The sequence below is a fragment of the Carassius carassius genome, chromosome 12, assembly GCF_963082965.1.
Source record: "Carassius carassius chromosome 12, fCarCar2.1, whole genome shotgun sequence".
Lineage (NCBI taxonomy): Eukaryota > Metazoa > Chordata > Actinopteri > Cypriniformes > Cyprinidae > Carassius > Carassius carassius.
The window spans coordinates 22,509,633-22,526,521 of NC_081766.1; the positions used below are offsets into that span (position 1 = coordinate 22,509,633).

General features: G+C 39.0%; 1 protein-coding gene across 10 annotated transcripts in view; it reads left to right on the forward strand.

Moving 5' to 3' along the window:
* LOC132155112 (receptor-type tyrosine-protein phosphatase F-like) overlaps positions 1 to 16,889 on the forward strand; it is a 279,321-nt gene that overhangs the window by 237,076 nt on the left and 25,356 nt on the right. For all 10 annotated transcript variants that reach the window (XM_059563911.1, XM_059563914.1, XM_059563917.1 and 7 more), the window contains 4 exons: positions 2,068 to 2,295; positions 6,485 to 6,645; positions 11,795 to 11,907; positions 14,876 to 14,973. In XM_059563911.1, the coding sequence (XP_059419894.1) occupies positions 2,068 to 2,295; positions 6,485 to 6,645; positions 11,795 to 11,907; positions 14,876 to 14,973 (600 nt within the window). The remainder of the gene's footprint in view (positions 1 to 2,067; positions 2,296 to 6,484; positions 6,646 to 11,794; positions 11,908 to 14,875; positions 14,974 to 16,889) is intronic.

Below are 16,889 nucleotides of genomic sequence, written 5' to 3' on the forward strand. Positions count from 1 at the left end.
CAGGTGTTTTTTTTTGTTTGTTTTTTTTGCTGGCTTATACCCCTGTAAATACAGGTGCATCTCAATAAATTAGAATGTCGTGGAAAAGTTAATTTATTTCAGTAATTCAACTCAAATTGTGAAACTTATGTATTAAATAAATTCAGTGCACACTGACTGAAGTAGTTTAAGTCTTTGGTTCTTTTAATTGTGATGATTTTGGCTCACATTTAACAAAAACCCACCAATTTACTATCTCAACAAATTAGAATACTTCATAAGACCAATAAAAAAAATAAATAAAAAAAAACCATTTTAAGTGAATTGTTGGTCTTCTGGAAAGTATGTTCATTTACTGTACATGTACTCAGTACTTGGTAGGGGCTCCTTTTCCTTTAATTACTGCCTCAATTTAGTGTGGCATGGAGTTGATCAGTTTGTGGCACTGCTGAGGAGGTATGGAAGCCCAGTTACTTCAACAGTAACTTTTTTCATCGGCTTTTTTTGGACTCTTGATTGTCATTTTCCTCTTGACAATACCCCATAGATTCTCTATGGGGTTCAGGTCTGGTGAGTTTGCTGGCCAGTCAAGCACACCAACACCATGGTCATTTAACCAACTTTTGGTGCTTTTGGCAGTGTGGGCAGGTGCCAAATCCTGCTGGAAAATGAAATCAGCATCTTCAAAAAGCTGGTCAGCAGAAGGAAGCATGAAGTGCTCCAAAATTTCTTGGTAAACGGATGCAGTGACTTTGGTTTTCAAAAAACACAATGGACCAACACCAGCAGATGACATTCTACACCAAATCATCACAGACTGTGGAAACTTAACACTGGACTTCAAGCAACTTGGGCTATGAGCTTCTCCACCCTTCCTCCAGATTGTAGGGCCTTGGTTTCCAAATGAAATACAAAACTTGCTCTCATCTGAAAAGAGGACTTTGGACCACTGGGCAATAGTCCAGTTCTTCTTCTACTTAGTCCAGGTAAGATGCCTCTGACATTGTCTGTGGTTCAGCAAAATCCTTGACACGTCTGTGTGTGGTGGCTCTTGATGCCTTGACCCCAGCCTCAGTCCATTATTTGTGAAGATCACTCAAATTCTTGAAGCGATTTTGCTTGACAATCCTCATAAGGCTGCGGGTCTCTCGGTTGGTTGTGCATCTTTTTCTTCCACACTTTTTCCTTCCACTCAACTTCTGTTAACATGCTTGGATACAGCAGTCTGCCAGCTTCTTTGGCAATGAATGTTTGTGGCTTACCCTCCGGGGAAGTCGTTGCCTAGAGGTTAGAGAGTTTGACTTCTAACCCTAGGGTTGTGGGTTCGAATCTTTGGCCGGCAATACCATGACTTAGGTGCCCTTGAGCAAGGCATTGAACCCCCAACTGCTCCCCGGGCGCCGCAGCATAAATGGCTGCCCACTGATCCGGGAGAGTGTGTGTGTGTGTGTGTGTGTGTGTGTGTATTCACTGCTCTGTGTGTGTGTGTGTGTGTGTGTGTGTGTGTGTGTGTGTGTGTGTGTGTGTGTGTGTGTGTGCACTTTGGATGGGTTAAATGCAGAGCACAAATTCTGAGTATGGGTCACCATACTTGGCTGAATGTCACATAACTTTTTTTTTATTTTTTATGAAGGGTGTCAATGATTGTCTTCTGGACAACTGTCAGATCAGCAGTCTTCCCCATGATTGTGTAGCCTACTGAACCAAACTGAGAGATAATTTTGAAGGCTCAGGAAACCTTTGCAGGTGTTTTGAGTTGATTAACTGATTGGCATGTCACCATATTATAATTTGTTGAGATAGTGAATTGGTGTTTTTTTGTTAAATGTGAGCCAAAATCATCACAATTAAAAGAACCAAAGACTTAAACTACTTCAGTATGTGTGCATTTAATTTGTTTAATACACAAGTTTCACAATTTGAGTTGAATTACTGAAATAAATGTCCATAGAGTTTCTGTATAATAAATAGTTTTATATTTACAGGCAATTCAATTAAAAGCATTACTTTTCCATATAACACTGAGAACCTGTGGTGTTAATGTCTGTTGTCCTGCACTAATTAATCTCTTTCTGAACTCTTCCTCAGCTCTTGGAGTCTAGTGAGGGAGCTGTACTCAGGAGACGACGTCACACGGACACTGTTAGGCCATTCATCGCTGCAAAGCTGCAGTCCCTCCCAGACACATTCACCTTGGGAGACGAAAAGACATACAACGGCTTCTACAACCGTCCCCTTCCTAACAACCAACACTACCAGTGCTTTGTCATGGCCGAACTCAAGGACCAATACCCTGTTACTGCCAATGAGAAGCAGGTACTACAGTTTATCAAACTGCACAGGTTCATTTGTACATTTGGTGTCTTTTATCTTCGTCCTTTCAGCTTCTAAGAAAATGTCTGCTTGAGTTGCATGTAGACAAGCAGTTATTCTGTGAGTCTTACCAAAGCTTTGTCCTAATAAGCAGCAAAGCTCAGTAAGCTTTGTTTGTCGAACAAGCATTAGCTTAAATGCCTCCCCGGTTCCCTCAGCTCCATTTTTCCATCTGCTTCTCTAACAAATCAAAAATTCCAACTCGGCGCCCTCACAGCCCTGACAATAATCATCACTGAAACTTATAGACCAGACCTCCAGAGGACAAGTTGGATAAATATTCATAATTTCCTCTCATGATAGCATCAGCAGTGTTTGGCACTTTGAGCTCCTTCATCTTGGCTCTGTGGAAAGAGCAGGAGAATGGATTTGCGTGGCAGGGCTTTAGTAGCACAGAGGCCTGTCCTGATTCCCTTGAAGCTGACTCTTAAGTATCCCTAAAGCTTAGGCATTAGTCTGTCTGCCATGTTTTATGAGAAGAGGAGGACAACTTTCTCACTCAGCACTTTAAAGGCCCTGCTTCCCCTTCCTTAACTCTTACAACCTTTCTGGCCTGACTTATTCCATCGGGCTTCCACTGGATGACCCTGATCTGCTGAGACCATACCTGGAATCCTCTCTAAATAATGGGGATTGACCAAGCATGCTGATGATTTGAGAATGATTAGATGAGTGTGTCTAGTCGTTTTTCCTTGGCCGAGAGAATAATAGCTCAGAGGAATGGCCAACGCCCCACATCCAATGCAGCTGTGCCCTTCCGATCTGGCTCTCCAGTAACTCTCCTGCTGCCGAGCAGTCATAGGAAATGAATGAACGGCTTGGATATGATCTGAGCTCCAGCACAGGGGCCTTTATAGAGCATATGAAGCCTGGAGCATGAAGCATGAAATTTAACAAATAAAATGTGACTAAATGCTATTTGATTATGGTACAGTAGTAATAACCATCAATGTTAAATTAATAAATCAACCAAATCAAATACACTAAATCGTTATACTTTAAAAATTAAATATATACATTAAAACAAATATATATTATAGGTTTGGGATTGAAACTACAGAATATGACTAGGTAAAAAATGTGTGCTTTTCCAATTAATCACAAAATTCACAAAATGCAGTGTGACCAAATGCAATTCCGTAATCTAAAAGAACAAAATAAATAAATTATATACATTTTTGTATATATTATATATGCAAGATATATTACAAAATACATACAAACATGAATAGTTCATATATATTAAAAATGATACTTATTTTTTGATTGTAAATAATACTTTATCAACTTTCAGCATGTGTATTTATTCATTTGGCATAAGGAGTTGATAATAGTTTTTAATAGGTTTCTCATTCTGAAGCTTTAGTCGTCATCTGCTCTTCTTCAGCTCTGAATATTAGCTTTGTACAAGCATCACTCATGGCACATAAACAAGCCCAGAGGAGTGTGAAATCGGATGAGAGATCGAGTCTGTTTAAACAAGTGCAGACAAGCAAGCTTAGGATGTTGTATTAAATGGGAGCAAGAGACAGTACTTTAGCAGGTTAAAAAAAGAAGAGAGATGTTCAGAGGAAAAGGAGCATTAGAGAACAGTGAACTTTTAAAGAAGGAAGCATAAGAAAAAAGCAGAACCAAGAGGAAGGGTGAAAGAGAGAGCACCAGCTGGCAGGTGGAGTTAGGAAGGAGGGCCTGTGGCGGCCGAGCTGTTTCTGCCAGATAAAGTATTTACATTAGCAGAATACACGCACTGAGACCCCAGCGCTGAGATGATGTCATTAACCGTTCCCGTTCCTCTTCTGCCTGAGGACGCACACCCATCCTTATCCGCTCAATGGATTTTGCGTTAGTTAGTATTCAGCTTTCTTGTGTGTTTTTTTCTCTCTTTTTTTTTTGTTATTGTCTGTAGGAAATATGGAACACATTAGTGAGAGTTAACTGCCTTTAACACATCATACTCAAATTGTGTTAAAGCTCCAGAGGAAGCAGAGTGCTGTCTTTTCATTCACCTCTGAAGCATCAGTAGAAAACGCATTGAAAATGAATAAAAACAAGATTTTTGAATCCCTTTGATGGGTAAATTTCACAAAGAAATGTCTAGCTCATGTTTTATTACAAAAAAAGAGGCCTATTTTTAGGGCCATTAAAGTTGGCATTTTATGTTCAAAATCTCATTACTGTAATGTGAGAAAATGTCATTCTCATTAATGTAATACAGTAATGTGGCTAATTGTACATTTAACATTATATTTCATCATTCAACGGAAGCTTTTATCCAAAGCGACTCACAAATGAGGAAAATCACAAGCAATTTATCAGAAGCGAACCAACAGTATTCACAGTTCTGCAGTGTAGAGCTTTGAGGTTAAACCAGAGAAGCACGAGCAGAAGTATAAATGACAAATAGAGAGAAAAATAATAGTTTATTTAGAAATTGACTTTTGATTTATTTTATTTATTTCGATTATTTATTTATTTATTTATTTATTTATTGGAATGAAGTATAAGAGATTTGCCCTGATAGGGTGAAATGATCTTCTTTACTCCAGTAAAGCCAGCTTAACCGTCTCCTAACCAGCTGAGATGCTTTAAGAAGCATTGAAATCTCTTCCATTATGATCAAAATATGTGCCCTAACTGACTAAGCTAATAATACAATATTCTGTTGGTTACTTGATTTCTGTTTTAGAATTGTTTTTCTGTGTAGCCCCGCCTACTGAGAACTCTCATTGGTCCAGAATCCTGCTCTACATGATTGTGCACAAAAGGTGGTGGCTGGTTTTACATGGTTTAGCTGGGTTGATCAAATGGACTGGTAGTTGGCAAATCTAATAAAAACCTGGCAAATTAAGTTGGTTAAAGCTGGTAGCCAACTATTTACTGCAAAAAAAAGGGGTTCCAAAACCTAGCTTGAGCTGTTGACCTGGTTTTTTTTTCAGCAGGGTTGATAAAGAAAAGCCACAATTATGCATTGAAATGTATATTTCCAGTACATTGCACACACAACCACTGAGAGCAGTGACGATAACACGTCTTCATGACTTCATGACTCTCCTCCAGCTAATATCCTGGTTATCTCTTCAATTAATATCTGTGCGCTCTTAGACGTGTCAAGCTGAGCTGAGCAAGTGATCGGGATTATGGCGCCCCGCTCTGTGTGACGTGATGGAGCGGGAGAAAGAGAGATAAAGAAAGAGAGGAAGGCGAAGGGGTTTGGCCATCAGGGAAATAGTGCTTCCATTTATCAAAGTGCATAGGTCTTCTCCCTCTATGTTATTCTCACACAAATTCCTCTTTCCTCTTCCTCTACATGGTCACATGTTCTCAGAGGTTCGACTTATGCTTATCAAAGGTGAATGTGTGTATGGCAGGGTTTAAGAGGAACCATGTTAATGTAAACCTAGCCTGATATGGAGACAGATGTGAGGATGTGCTATGTGCAATTTTTATTTTCATTTAAGTAGTTGAAGTTAAAACATTTGCTGGAAAACCAGAAATTAGGGGGAATTTTTAAATTGTGAATTCCAGAACTCCAGAACTGGGTCCCACTTTATATTAAATGGCATTAACTACTGTGTACTTACATTTTAATTAATCGTTTGGTACAATGCACTTATTGTGTACATACATGTTTTACATTGTACTTATATTTTACATATAAAATACCTGCATGTAATTACATCTGTAATTAACATCTGTAATTACATTTATAATTACACTGTTGACCCAACCCTTACACCATAACCCATCCTTAATTCTACCCATACTACCAAACCTGTCCCTAACCTTGCCCGTATCCCACCTCTATAGCAGCAAAAGTGTTTTTTCAATACAATATGAACACAATAAGTACATTGTACTTATATTTTGATGCAAGTACATAGTAGTTAATGCCACTTAATGTACTATTTTTTAAATGTTTGGGTCATTATTTTTTTTTTATGTTAATATTATAAATTATATTAAAAAAGGAAACAGTTATTGTAATTGTAATAAGATTTCACAATATTACAGTTTTTACTGTATTTTTGATTAAATCAATGCTGCCTTCAGCAAAGGATATAGAAATATAAGGGTTAGGTATACACAAGATTTTTTTTCTCTGTGGACTAACTCAGACTTTCTCTCTCTGTAGCGGACCTTCTCGGCCAGCCCATACTCGGACCCCATCATCGTGCATGATAAAAACCTTATGCAGCCCAGTATGGACCAGCCTGAGATGCTCTGGGTTATGGGCCCTGTTCTTGCCGTAGTGCTCATCATCATCATAGTCATCACCATCCTGCTCTTCAAGAGGTGAGCAAGAGTATTCCCATCACTCTTTCCTGCCAGCAGCAGTGAGGTGCACTGTAGCTTTATATTTCAACAGAGCTGCCAGTGCAAAAGATGTATTCAGTCAATAGTGTAGTGATATATGAAGCACAGCTCACATGTCACTTTCAAGCAAGCTGCTTTCTCTTGGTCATTGCCACAAATTAACTTGTTGCAATAGGTTGTCTTTGTGGGGAACTTTTTCACCCTCACATGAAGTTCAATACAGTAAATATGACTTAAAGGTACAGGTTGTAGGACCTGCCACGAGAGGGCGCACTACCAAAACCACAACAGTTGCGTGGTTTGATGACGCTAAGAAGGAGCGTGGAATGATGGGATTTGTTTTCTTCTACCCAACTGCTGACGGCCATCAATCAGACGGAAAGATAAATCATGGATTTAACGCGAGTTCAAGGATTTGCGCAAGTAGATTACATACAAAGTCAATGCAAAGATGCGTCCTCGCGCGGGTCTAGAGATGCGATGCCCCCCATTTGGCGTGTATGCCCCATAATACCTACCTTGTTGATCGTTATAATAACATAAGTTTTCTGTAAAGATACGAATCAAAACAACTCACCTGTCGAGTAAAACACAAGCGAGATCGGAATCTCTTTCTAGTTGAAGTTTGTTGCGAAGCTCTCTCCAACTAGAAAATGCAACACCGATATTGATCCTTGCTCTTTATCTCCTCTTGTCCCAAACTCTTCTTGGGTCGTTTGGTTGGCCCGTACGCTTACGTTTACGGGAGCTGTCCTTGTGCAAGAAGCAGTAAATAAGGAACTGCTTAAAGCAAGCTAGTGGTTTGCTGGACACTAGACACTACTTCCGCATTTGTCCACGACACTTTACATCAGTAAAGGCTAACTAACGTCATTGACAGGCGACTCCACTGCCCCGTGTCACTGTTTAGAATGGGAATTTTCTCATAATTTACAAGTTGTTGAATACATTAGAGATATTGTTAGTAATCAGCTGGTTTTTGGATATTTTTCTGCAAATATCTTACAAATTGTACCTTTAAAGAAATATGACTGAATTTGTGTTTGAATGTATTTTGAATTCTTAATTTGGGGTGTTTCTCAATTAGTGGTGGTTATATTAGATTAATTAATCTGCATTTCATGTAATTATTTCTATATTATATTAATTGGCAGACATAGTTTTACTTTTTTTTTGAGTGGGTAGTGAAATGTGCCCACCTTTTTTCTCTCTAAGGTCATATCTCTCAAAGTTTACTAGATGTGATGGAGACAAATATCAGCCTCTTTGAAGGTCTCATTTCAGATAAAATACACCCCTACACATCGTCGGTGTGACTCCTTGTCTGTTTTGGATGCTTTGTACATGGAACAAGATGTGGCTAGTTTTAGCTAGCTTTTCCGCTGAGAGACCAAAAGGAGGACAATATTTATTATGACATCTTGACTGAGCCGAATAACTCAGACATGTAGCTTGCAGCATGACCTGGTGGTCCCATTCACAATGCTGATACAGTACTGACTAATACTCCCTCCAGCCTGTCTTGGTAAAATCCTTTACGTCAGAGAAAACCTTGCATTTGTTTCACTGTGATTTTCTCAGCGTTCAACACAAATCCACCATATCAGCCCCCCTGATGGGGCAATACTCTTTTAGCTTTGCAGTGTCTCAAATTGAGGCCGTTCCTGAGTGAAGATGCAGCAGTGAAATGGCAGCGTCAGCTTTCAGTCTCGGCAGGCGAGTGGTTAGGTGACTGTGATGCCACATCCTGCTGATGCTATTCTAAAAGCTGTCATCCTCCACTGCCCGCCGCTGCGAGCCAGAGAGTCCAGCGAGTAGCTCTGCTATTGTACTCCTGCAGAACTGATAACTGGCCTTTCGCTGCTTGCCTTAACTTTTTCTCTCCCTTTTACTTTTGACAGTCATGTTGTCGCTGGAGGTCACAAGTTGCTGTATTGTATTTTTTGTTGCTAACAGAAAATCTGATCACAAATTAGATGTATTAGCCTTTATGACAGAATCAGGTTTTTTAATATTATTATTATTTATTTATTTATTTATTTTTTTGCTTAAATTAACATATAAATATGTAGGTAGTAGGGATGCACAATATTAATATTTCTGCTGAAGCAGATAATTTCTTGTTGTAAAACTCTATACTAAATTATCCACCAAAATATGTCATTTGTCATCAAAACATTATAATGTACAGTATGGAAAATATTCATTTTGAGATCTAAATGTAAAAAGGGATTAATAATAATCTATAATCAATATGTGTTTGTATATAAATTAAAGCAGTGGATAATATGTTGTGTTATATGAGCAGGATCGATAAGAGAGAATTGTTGACAAGGTTTTCAACCCAGTAATAAAGAATGAAAAACAAATATCTAATATTACATAACACACAGTATAACCTGATTTTGATATATATATATATATATATATATATTCATGACTATGGAAATTGTAGATTCACACTGAAGGCATCAAAACTATGAATTAACACATGTGGAATTATATACATAACAAAAAAGTGTGAAAAAACTGAAAATATGTCATATTCTAGGTTCTTCAAAGTAGCCACCTTTTTACTTACTGCTTACTGATTACTGCTTTGCACACTCTGGGCATTCTCTTGATGAGCTTCAAGAGGTAGTCACCTGAAATGGTCTTCCAACAGTCTTGAAGGAGTTCCCCGAGAGATGCTTAGCACTTGTTGGCCCTTTTGCCTTCTGTCTGCGGTCCAGCTCACCCACATATATATTGTGTACATCTATAATTTTGTGTTTGTATATAAATCTAAGCTGTTGATTACACGTAATGTTACACATAAACTGAGTTTTCAACATTGTTTTTATTATGTCCCGTAATGTGTGCATAAAAGATGTTGGATCACCTACTTAATATTATTGATTAGCTAAAGCAAAGGTAAGTGTTGTGTCAGGCAGTCATTTTATGTAAGTATTCATTCATTTCCTCTTTTCAAATCATCATCTTCAAACACAAAGTCAGATTTCAGCAAGACGTTTTTGAAGCGTAAGGTTTGCAGCACAACTCACTTGAGTCTCTGCGTGTCTGACAGCCACTAATCACGTGTCTCTTCCTTCCTCCGCTCCGTACAACTGCAGCAAACAGGAGAGGTAGGTACCTTCAGATCATGGCCAGGTGTCTTTCTGTCACAGTTTTCATTTCAGAAGAGTCATCTGTCTCACTCTTCACAGGCTGCAGGGTCTGCAGGTGTGGCCGCACACATTACTGTTCATTAGCATGTTGTTTTGAATGACTATCCGTTCAGTTCATCCAAAACAATTTGTTGGCTGAAATTGCCTTTCAGCACAGAGATGGACAGTAGTACACCCTCACACCCTGCTGTCCTTGAAAAGCTCCAGTCCTTTACAGTTTACGTCGCTACAGTAGTGCATGCTTGCTGTTGTGATGGAGATTTATTTTTGGAGATGTTTGCTGTGCTGTGCTGTTCGTGTTGATCCTTCACCTCCTCCTGAAGGTCCTCAGACTGTGTGTGTGCAGTCAGCCTTTCTGCAGTCTCACCTGAGCCCTGAATGGCCCATTGTAAAGGAAATGTCAGCCCGGCGGCTGCCGAAATAGAAATGTTCTCATCTTTAAAGCTGACATTTCCCTCCACCGAACTGTTCTTTTTCATTTTTTCACTTCCTTCTTACTGGCTAATATATGAAATCTCTCTCACACAGATGTACACACTGTCTCACAGAGCAAAATGGCCATTTTCTGTTATTTTTATCTCTGCGTTTTAATCTGAACCCACTACAAATGGATCCTTTTAGCCTCTGGTGTATATGTATTAACTTCAAACTGAATAATTGAAGTGTGCTGAGACTGTACATAAAAGAAAGACGAGTGAGGCTACGTGTCCGACGCTCTAGTGATTAGCGATGTAGTATGACCAGGTTCTGTTAAAAAGCATTTGCTAAAACCCATCCGGTGTCCGCCTCATTTGAGCTCTTCAGGCTTTATGAAAGCTAGAAAGCTGTGCTTAGAACCTTACAAATTGAGTGCAGTGAGATGTGAAATTTCCCGTGCAGTTGGCTCTTCCCTTTTGGTCAGGGATTTGTGTCCATCTGTCTGAGGAAGGTTTCCACTGACAGATGTTCTGCGTCTCTGTGTGTGTGCGCACACGACAGCTTTACCTGCTGGAAGAGTGCACTCAGGAGTGCAGGTGCTACAGTGGCATAATTACCAGTGTTGTGCCATCCAGCTGATGTGCTAATTACCTAGTCACCTTGTTTTCCCCACAAACAAGGAGCATAGCACCCTGAATATTTAGTGAGCTTGCTAACAGAATCGAGTGAAATGCTGAACAAACACGCTATTTGGCTTTTATTCCGAATCACTTGTGACCTCTACTTATCCCAAAGGGAATTCATAATGTGTTCTAAAAGCAGTGAAGCTTTAACAAGAAATGAAGCTCATGAGTTTTAGACTGATCATTTATTGTCTCGAAGACCCCTTGAAAACAAGTTTGGAGTTTTGTGGTTGTAGTTGACTGATATAAGTCACACTTTTTTTCATAGTTTGGCTGGTCCTGCGACTTATAGTCAGGTGCGACTTAATCAAAATTAATTTGACATGAACTAAGACAAATGAACAAGAGAAAACATTACCGTCTACAGCCGCGAGAGGGCGCTCTATACTGCTCAGTGCTCCTGTAGTCTACTCTAAGCAGCATATAGCGCCCTCTTGCGGCTGTAGACGGTAATGTTTTCTCTTGGTTCTTGGTTCTAAATAAATGCGACTTATAGTCCGGTGCGACTTATATATGTTTTTTTTCCTCGTCATGACGTATTTTTGGACTGATGCGACTTATACTCAGGTGCGACTTATAGTCCGAAAAATACGGTAATAAATGGAGAATTTTTTTGTCAACTTTTGTCCAATCAAATCCTCTCTCACAAATCATGTATTAAGTCGTCAACACAGGGCACATAGGTGTTTAATAGATGTTCATTTATGAAGATTCTAATGTCCACATTTCTTTGTCCCATCCTCCAAATTCTTTAAATTGTCTTTGTTATCCGTTTCAAATTTTTCGAATCTGTTAGTGGGTCTGACATGGTCTGAATGTGTCAACAGAAGCACTCATGCTGACTCCATTTTGCTCTTACAGGAAGAGGGCATCCCCCCTACCCAAAGATGATCACTCTAGTGGAGTGAAGGATTGTCTTCTGGCCAACTCGTCTGATCCTGTAGAAATGAGGAGACTCAACTACCAGACACCAGGTAACACATCATACCCCATATGTACTATAGACACACATTAACAGTCTGCCAGAGCACCATGTGTTCTCTACCATATGCATGCGTGCACTTTTCCTCTGACTCAGTGTATGATATTTGAGCTTCACCATATGCTCAATGCACGGACAAATTCATTCTCTTCCTTGCATACACAATGCATGCACATTATCCCATTGTACTATATAATCTGTATCTTGTTCAGTAACCTTGATATTATTTTTTCTGTACACAAACCCGCGTCAGCATATGCCACCGAATATGTCATTTAGCATAGTCACACAGTGACTGAAGTGACAGCGTGTCTTTGTAATCAGAATGATCTATGACTGCCGTACGTATCTTCGAATTTTTATGGCCCACCCACCACACCCATAAAAACCGAGCACATGAGATAGGAGGCACTTTCAGTCATAACACAGAATCTGGAGGCCAGATATTAGCTGCTCTGCAGAAACGCTACTATGTGGTTGTTTATCATTTATTTTATTTTATTTTTTAATAAATATATTTCATTGTAATATAGCTATTTCATTTTCAGTTTCAAAGCGAAGTTTTAGAACAGTGTATGGTGTTTTTATGTTTGAAACAAATGTACTGTTTTATGTGAATGTTTAATGTGTTTGAAATGAACTGTTTAGTGTGAGTATACTAAATGAGCATTGGCTGTAGGAAAACGTAATGGAGCGCTTTATATTGCATAGTATTATTTGTCTTTTGGTGGCTCTGAATTTAGCTGTTCATTGCAGTTCCTCCATTTACGGTCTCATCTCCTTGGAGTGTCTTATATGGACTCAATTCACCCAAAGGCCTCTTGCACTCTCAACCCCTCTTTGTTAATTAGCCTTCCTGCTTGCCATTCCTAAGGTGAGTAAGAGGCAGATCTGTGACGCTAAGAGAAAATGTCAGGCCTGCCTCTCTCTCCTCTAATAGCTGAGCGGTGGCAGTCGAGCCAGGTTATTACAGACCTTTTCAGTCCTGAAGAGCACATAATTACCCCAGGCAAAACAGCCATACAGCTCTCTTACCGTGAATCCCTCTGCCACAGCCAGCAGTTTTCATACGAGTGGCGACAACCGCACTTCGCATTTCAACGTTTGATTAATTTTTGAAACACCGGATTGAGTTTTTGTGTTGTTTATTAGTACAAATTATGTAATGGTATTTTAATATAGTTTTATCTTTGTTCATCTACAGGTACTTTTATGCCTCTGGGTATTTTTTTTCTTCTTTTAGTTATTTGAAGGTTACATTAAAATAGTTTTATGGTTTATTTTTTATTATGACTTCATTTATTTTGGCAACTTTTTAAAATGTCTTATGTAAAGACTGTAAAAAATATTGATAATTAATTACACTTATAAAACAGTTTTTAAAGGGTTATTTAAAATAATTAATGATTTATGACGTTCCATCATTTTCATTAAAACCAGCTATTTTGTTAATATCAACAGTTAATAAATACAACATGAATGGAGTATTTATGTGTGAACATATGATTTAATTTTGTGTCATTTAGGATACATGACACACTAGTTATAAAAATAGCCTTCTAAAAAAAGCAGGAAAAGGCAAGAGTAAAAAAAAAGCTTACTTGAGATGTGATGAAAATGATATTGTGGTGAATGATATCCTGTTTATGACGTTTCAGTAAAAATGGCATAATCCTGTGAAGCATTTGTTAGGTGCAGCATACACACATGCCCATATATCCCATAAATTCTGTTTCCTGCCATTGTCTTGGATGTAGCAGTCAGGTTATTTTTCCAGTACCTTATCTACACATTTCTGGATGCATTTTCACTTGAATGACCTTGGACATTCATTTCAATTCCAGACATCTTGTAATCTGCATGCCTTGCCCTGCTTTGCATGCTGGGTTGTAGCTCTTCACTGCCTAATTAATTTGCTGTTTAACGTGGATGTAGCCTGTGCTGTTTTCACTTAATGTACTCATGGCAGAGCTTATTACACTATTAGCCTCTAAGTATACAGAATACTATGCGTCTCGTTTGTGTGCTAGAAAACAGTAGCCGTTATATGTAAGTGGCAAACATGATTTTTGAATTATAAATTATGATGGCATGTGTCTGAATATATTTAATATATGTACTACTTTTCTGCTATGAAGTAAAAAAAAAACAATGTCAGTAGGATTTTTATTTACTAACTATTTAAGATACTTGTGTTTCCTTGTGTTTAAATTGTTTAATAGTCATAAATAATTTTTGTCCTTGTCGAATGTTGCTTTGTCACATACTATATATATGGCGGTCCCTCAAGGGGACTGTAAGTCTATGCTCAGTATCCTTAACTGTTACTGAAAAACTTTTCTTCTGACTTTCACATCAGCCCTGTTCAGATATAATTGTGTGAGTGTTGTAGCACATATTTCACCAAAGCAATCTACCAGACCAGTTTTTGGCATCACGTCAGTGCGGTTGATTAAGAGACTGGCCTCATGATCCTGCGGCCCACTGTCTTGCAGTAACAGTCGCATGAAGTAGCTTGCAGGGGGCTCAACCACACATTACTGTGCTCACTGTGGGCATAATGAACTCATAATGGGGAATCATACCCAACCATGTCCCATTAAGCATCTCAGTCCTGCTCATTCCAGCCACCTGCCCCCCCCCCCACCTCCTTTCCTTATCAAACAACACACAAGCTTAACATTTCCTCAGATCCAACTGAGCATGTAGCCTTGATACATTAACAGGCGCTGACAGGGAAATGTGCTTTGGCAGTAAGTTGACCCCCCCAGACAAGAAATCCAGTGCATGTTTGGGGGATAGACGTAAGCACACATCAAGGTGCAAGAAGAATCTATTTATGTTGTGCCCTCCTCAACTCAAATCTGACAGACTCACTCCCTGCTGTAACGGTACAGTGCATCAGGTGTGATATTTTGGGATGTGCTCACCAATTCTCGTTGTCTTATTTTCTTTTGTAGGAATGAGGGAACATCCTCCTATATCTGTCTGCGAGCTGGCAGACCACATAGAGCGACTGAAGGCCAACGATGCCCTCCGATTTTCACAGGAATATGAGGTAAAACAGCAGCGACTGGTGCAGCTTGAATATTTAGCATCTGGTTTAATTATAGTTACACATTCTCTAGGACAGGGGTTGCTAATCCTGCTCATGGAGGACCACTTTCCTGCAAAGTTTAGCTTCAGTGATATTCAAACAAACCTAAACCAGCTAATTAAGATGGCTACTAAAAAATAACAGGCAGTTGTGTTTGAAGCAGGGTTGGAGCTGAAGTCTGCATGAAGGTGGCCCTTTAGGAGCATGGTTGGCTACCTACATAATCCGACCACACCAGAAACACATCTGAAGCAGCTAGTTAATATCTTCAGAAACACGCTATAATTACAGACAGGCGTGTTGGAACAGAGTTGGATCTGAACTCTGCAGGAATGTTGAACTCCAGGAACAAGATTTGGCACCCCTGGTTTACTGACTTTCCTGGTAAAGCTGTGTTCTCACTGATGCTGATTAAGCACCGATCTATGAGCTACAATATCCAGATGTATCAGGATCACTATCTGCACTCTCATTTGTATTCGCCATAACTGATCATTTTCATGAAGTCAGGCTTTTCTGTTGCTTTGCCAGTGGTCTCTTCCACTCATGTTGCCAGAAATCACCAAATCTCATGGAAAATGAACTGTATCTGGTCACTTCGCTGTGAGGAAAATTTTTGCAAATGTGTACCTTTAGGGGTACCATGGATTGTTACTGGGGAAGTAATTTCAGAGGGTCATATCTGTACCTTAATCAGTCCCTCCAGGATTTTGTGATTCTGCGATCGTAAAATTTAACACAAAATCGAGCAAACTCTGCAATATTCAGAAGTCCTTGCGATTTGTTTCAAAATGTCTGTAGATTTTGGGCCTAGACCTTTCAGGGTTACCCTGTAAAGACACTACTTTGTTTCTTACAAGCTCATCAAGGAGAAGAAAGGAAGTCAGACTTTTCAGCTTTTCAGATGGTCATTCAGATTTTTGTATTTGCGATGGTGACCAAAGACTTTGTAGTGTTTTTTCGCACTTTAATCTGTTAGAAACATTTGTTTTCTTTTTACATGTGAATTCTTCAAAACTAGGCTACTGCTACATATTTAACGTTCTTTTTATTATAAAAAATACTAACTTGTTATTAACCCTGTAAAGCCTGAAATAATTAAATGATTGAACTAATATGAAGCTTTTAGGGCTGGAGAAGGCACAGAGGTTCCCTTTTAAGAGTTCTGCCCAAGTGACAAGCTGTTGTACACCAGGTACTTTTTCAATTTCCTCCCATACTTTCTCACTTCGCTGTTATCTAATAGATTCTCCTGCCATCAACACTTAGAGCTGCCACATCCGGTGTTATGACAGCTGTTCGAGCTTGCCTCTCCAAGATAGGCAGATGTTATTTTTCCCAGGATCTCTTTCTAGAAATCTTCAATATACACATAGGCCTTGTCACTTCTTCCTGAAGTTGAGAAAAAAGCCTGTTAAACCCTAAAGGTGTGGAAATATTTAATTAAAAGATCAGACGGTGTTGGCCCAGTTGCTGTTGAGTCTTTGACAAACACTTGGCAATGATGTATTAATAGATTTGTTTTAACCATTGGAAGAGACCAGTTGCAGATGTTTATGAGTAAAGAAGTTGTTGATTCGCTACAATCACTCTTTTTTTTTTTTTTTAGATGTTCCTTTGTTCTTCTTTTCCCACTCTGGTCTCTTTTTTCCCATTATAGTCGTATTTATAATAAAACTGGTTACACTTAAGTATAGCAATTCTCACCATTAACCAGTTGCTTATTAGCATGCCTATAATTAATATATTGGCTGTTTAATAGTACTTACATAGTTTCAACGGCAACAACATAAACAAATGTTACTGCGTATGCGCGCTTTTGTGGACCTAACTTAACTTCCAGTAGACTTCCAAATAGAATCAATAACAACAGCCAA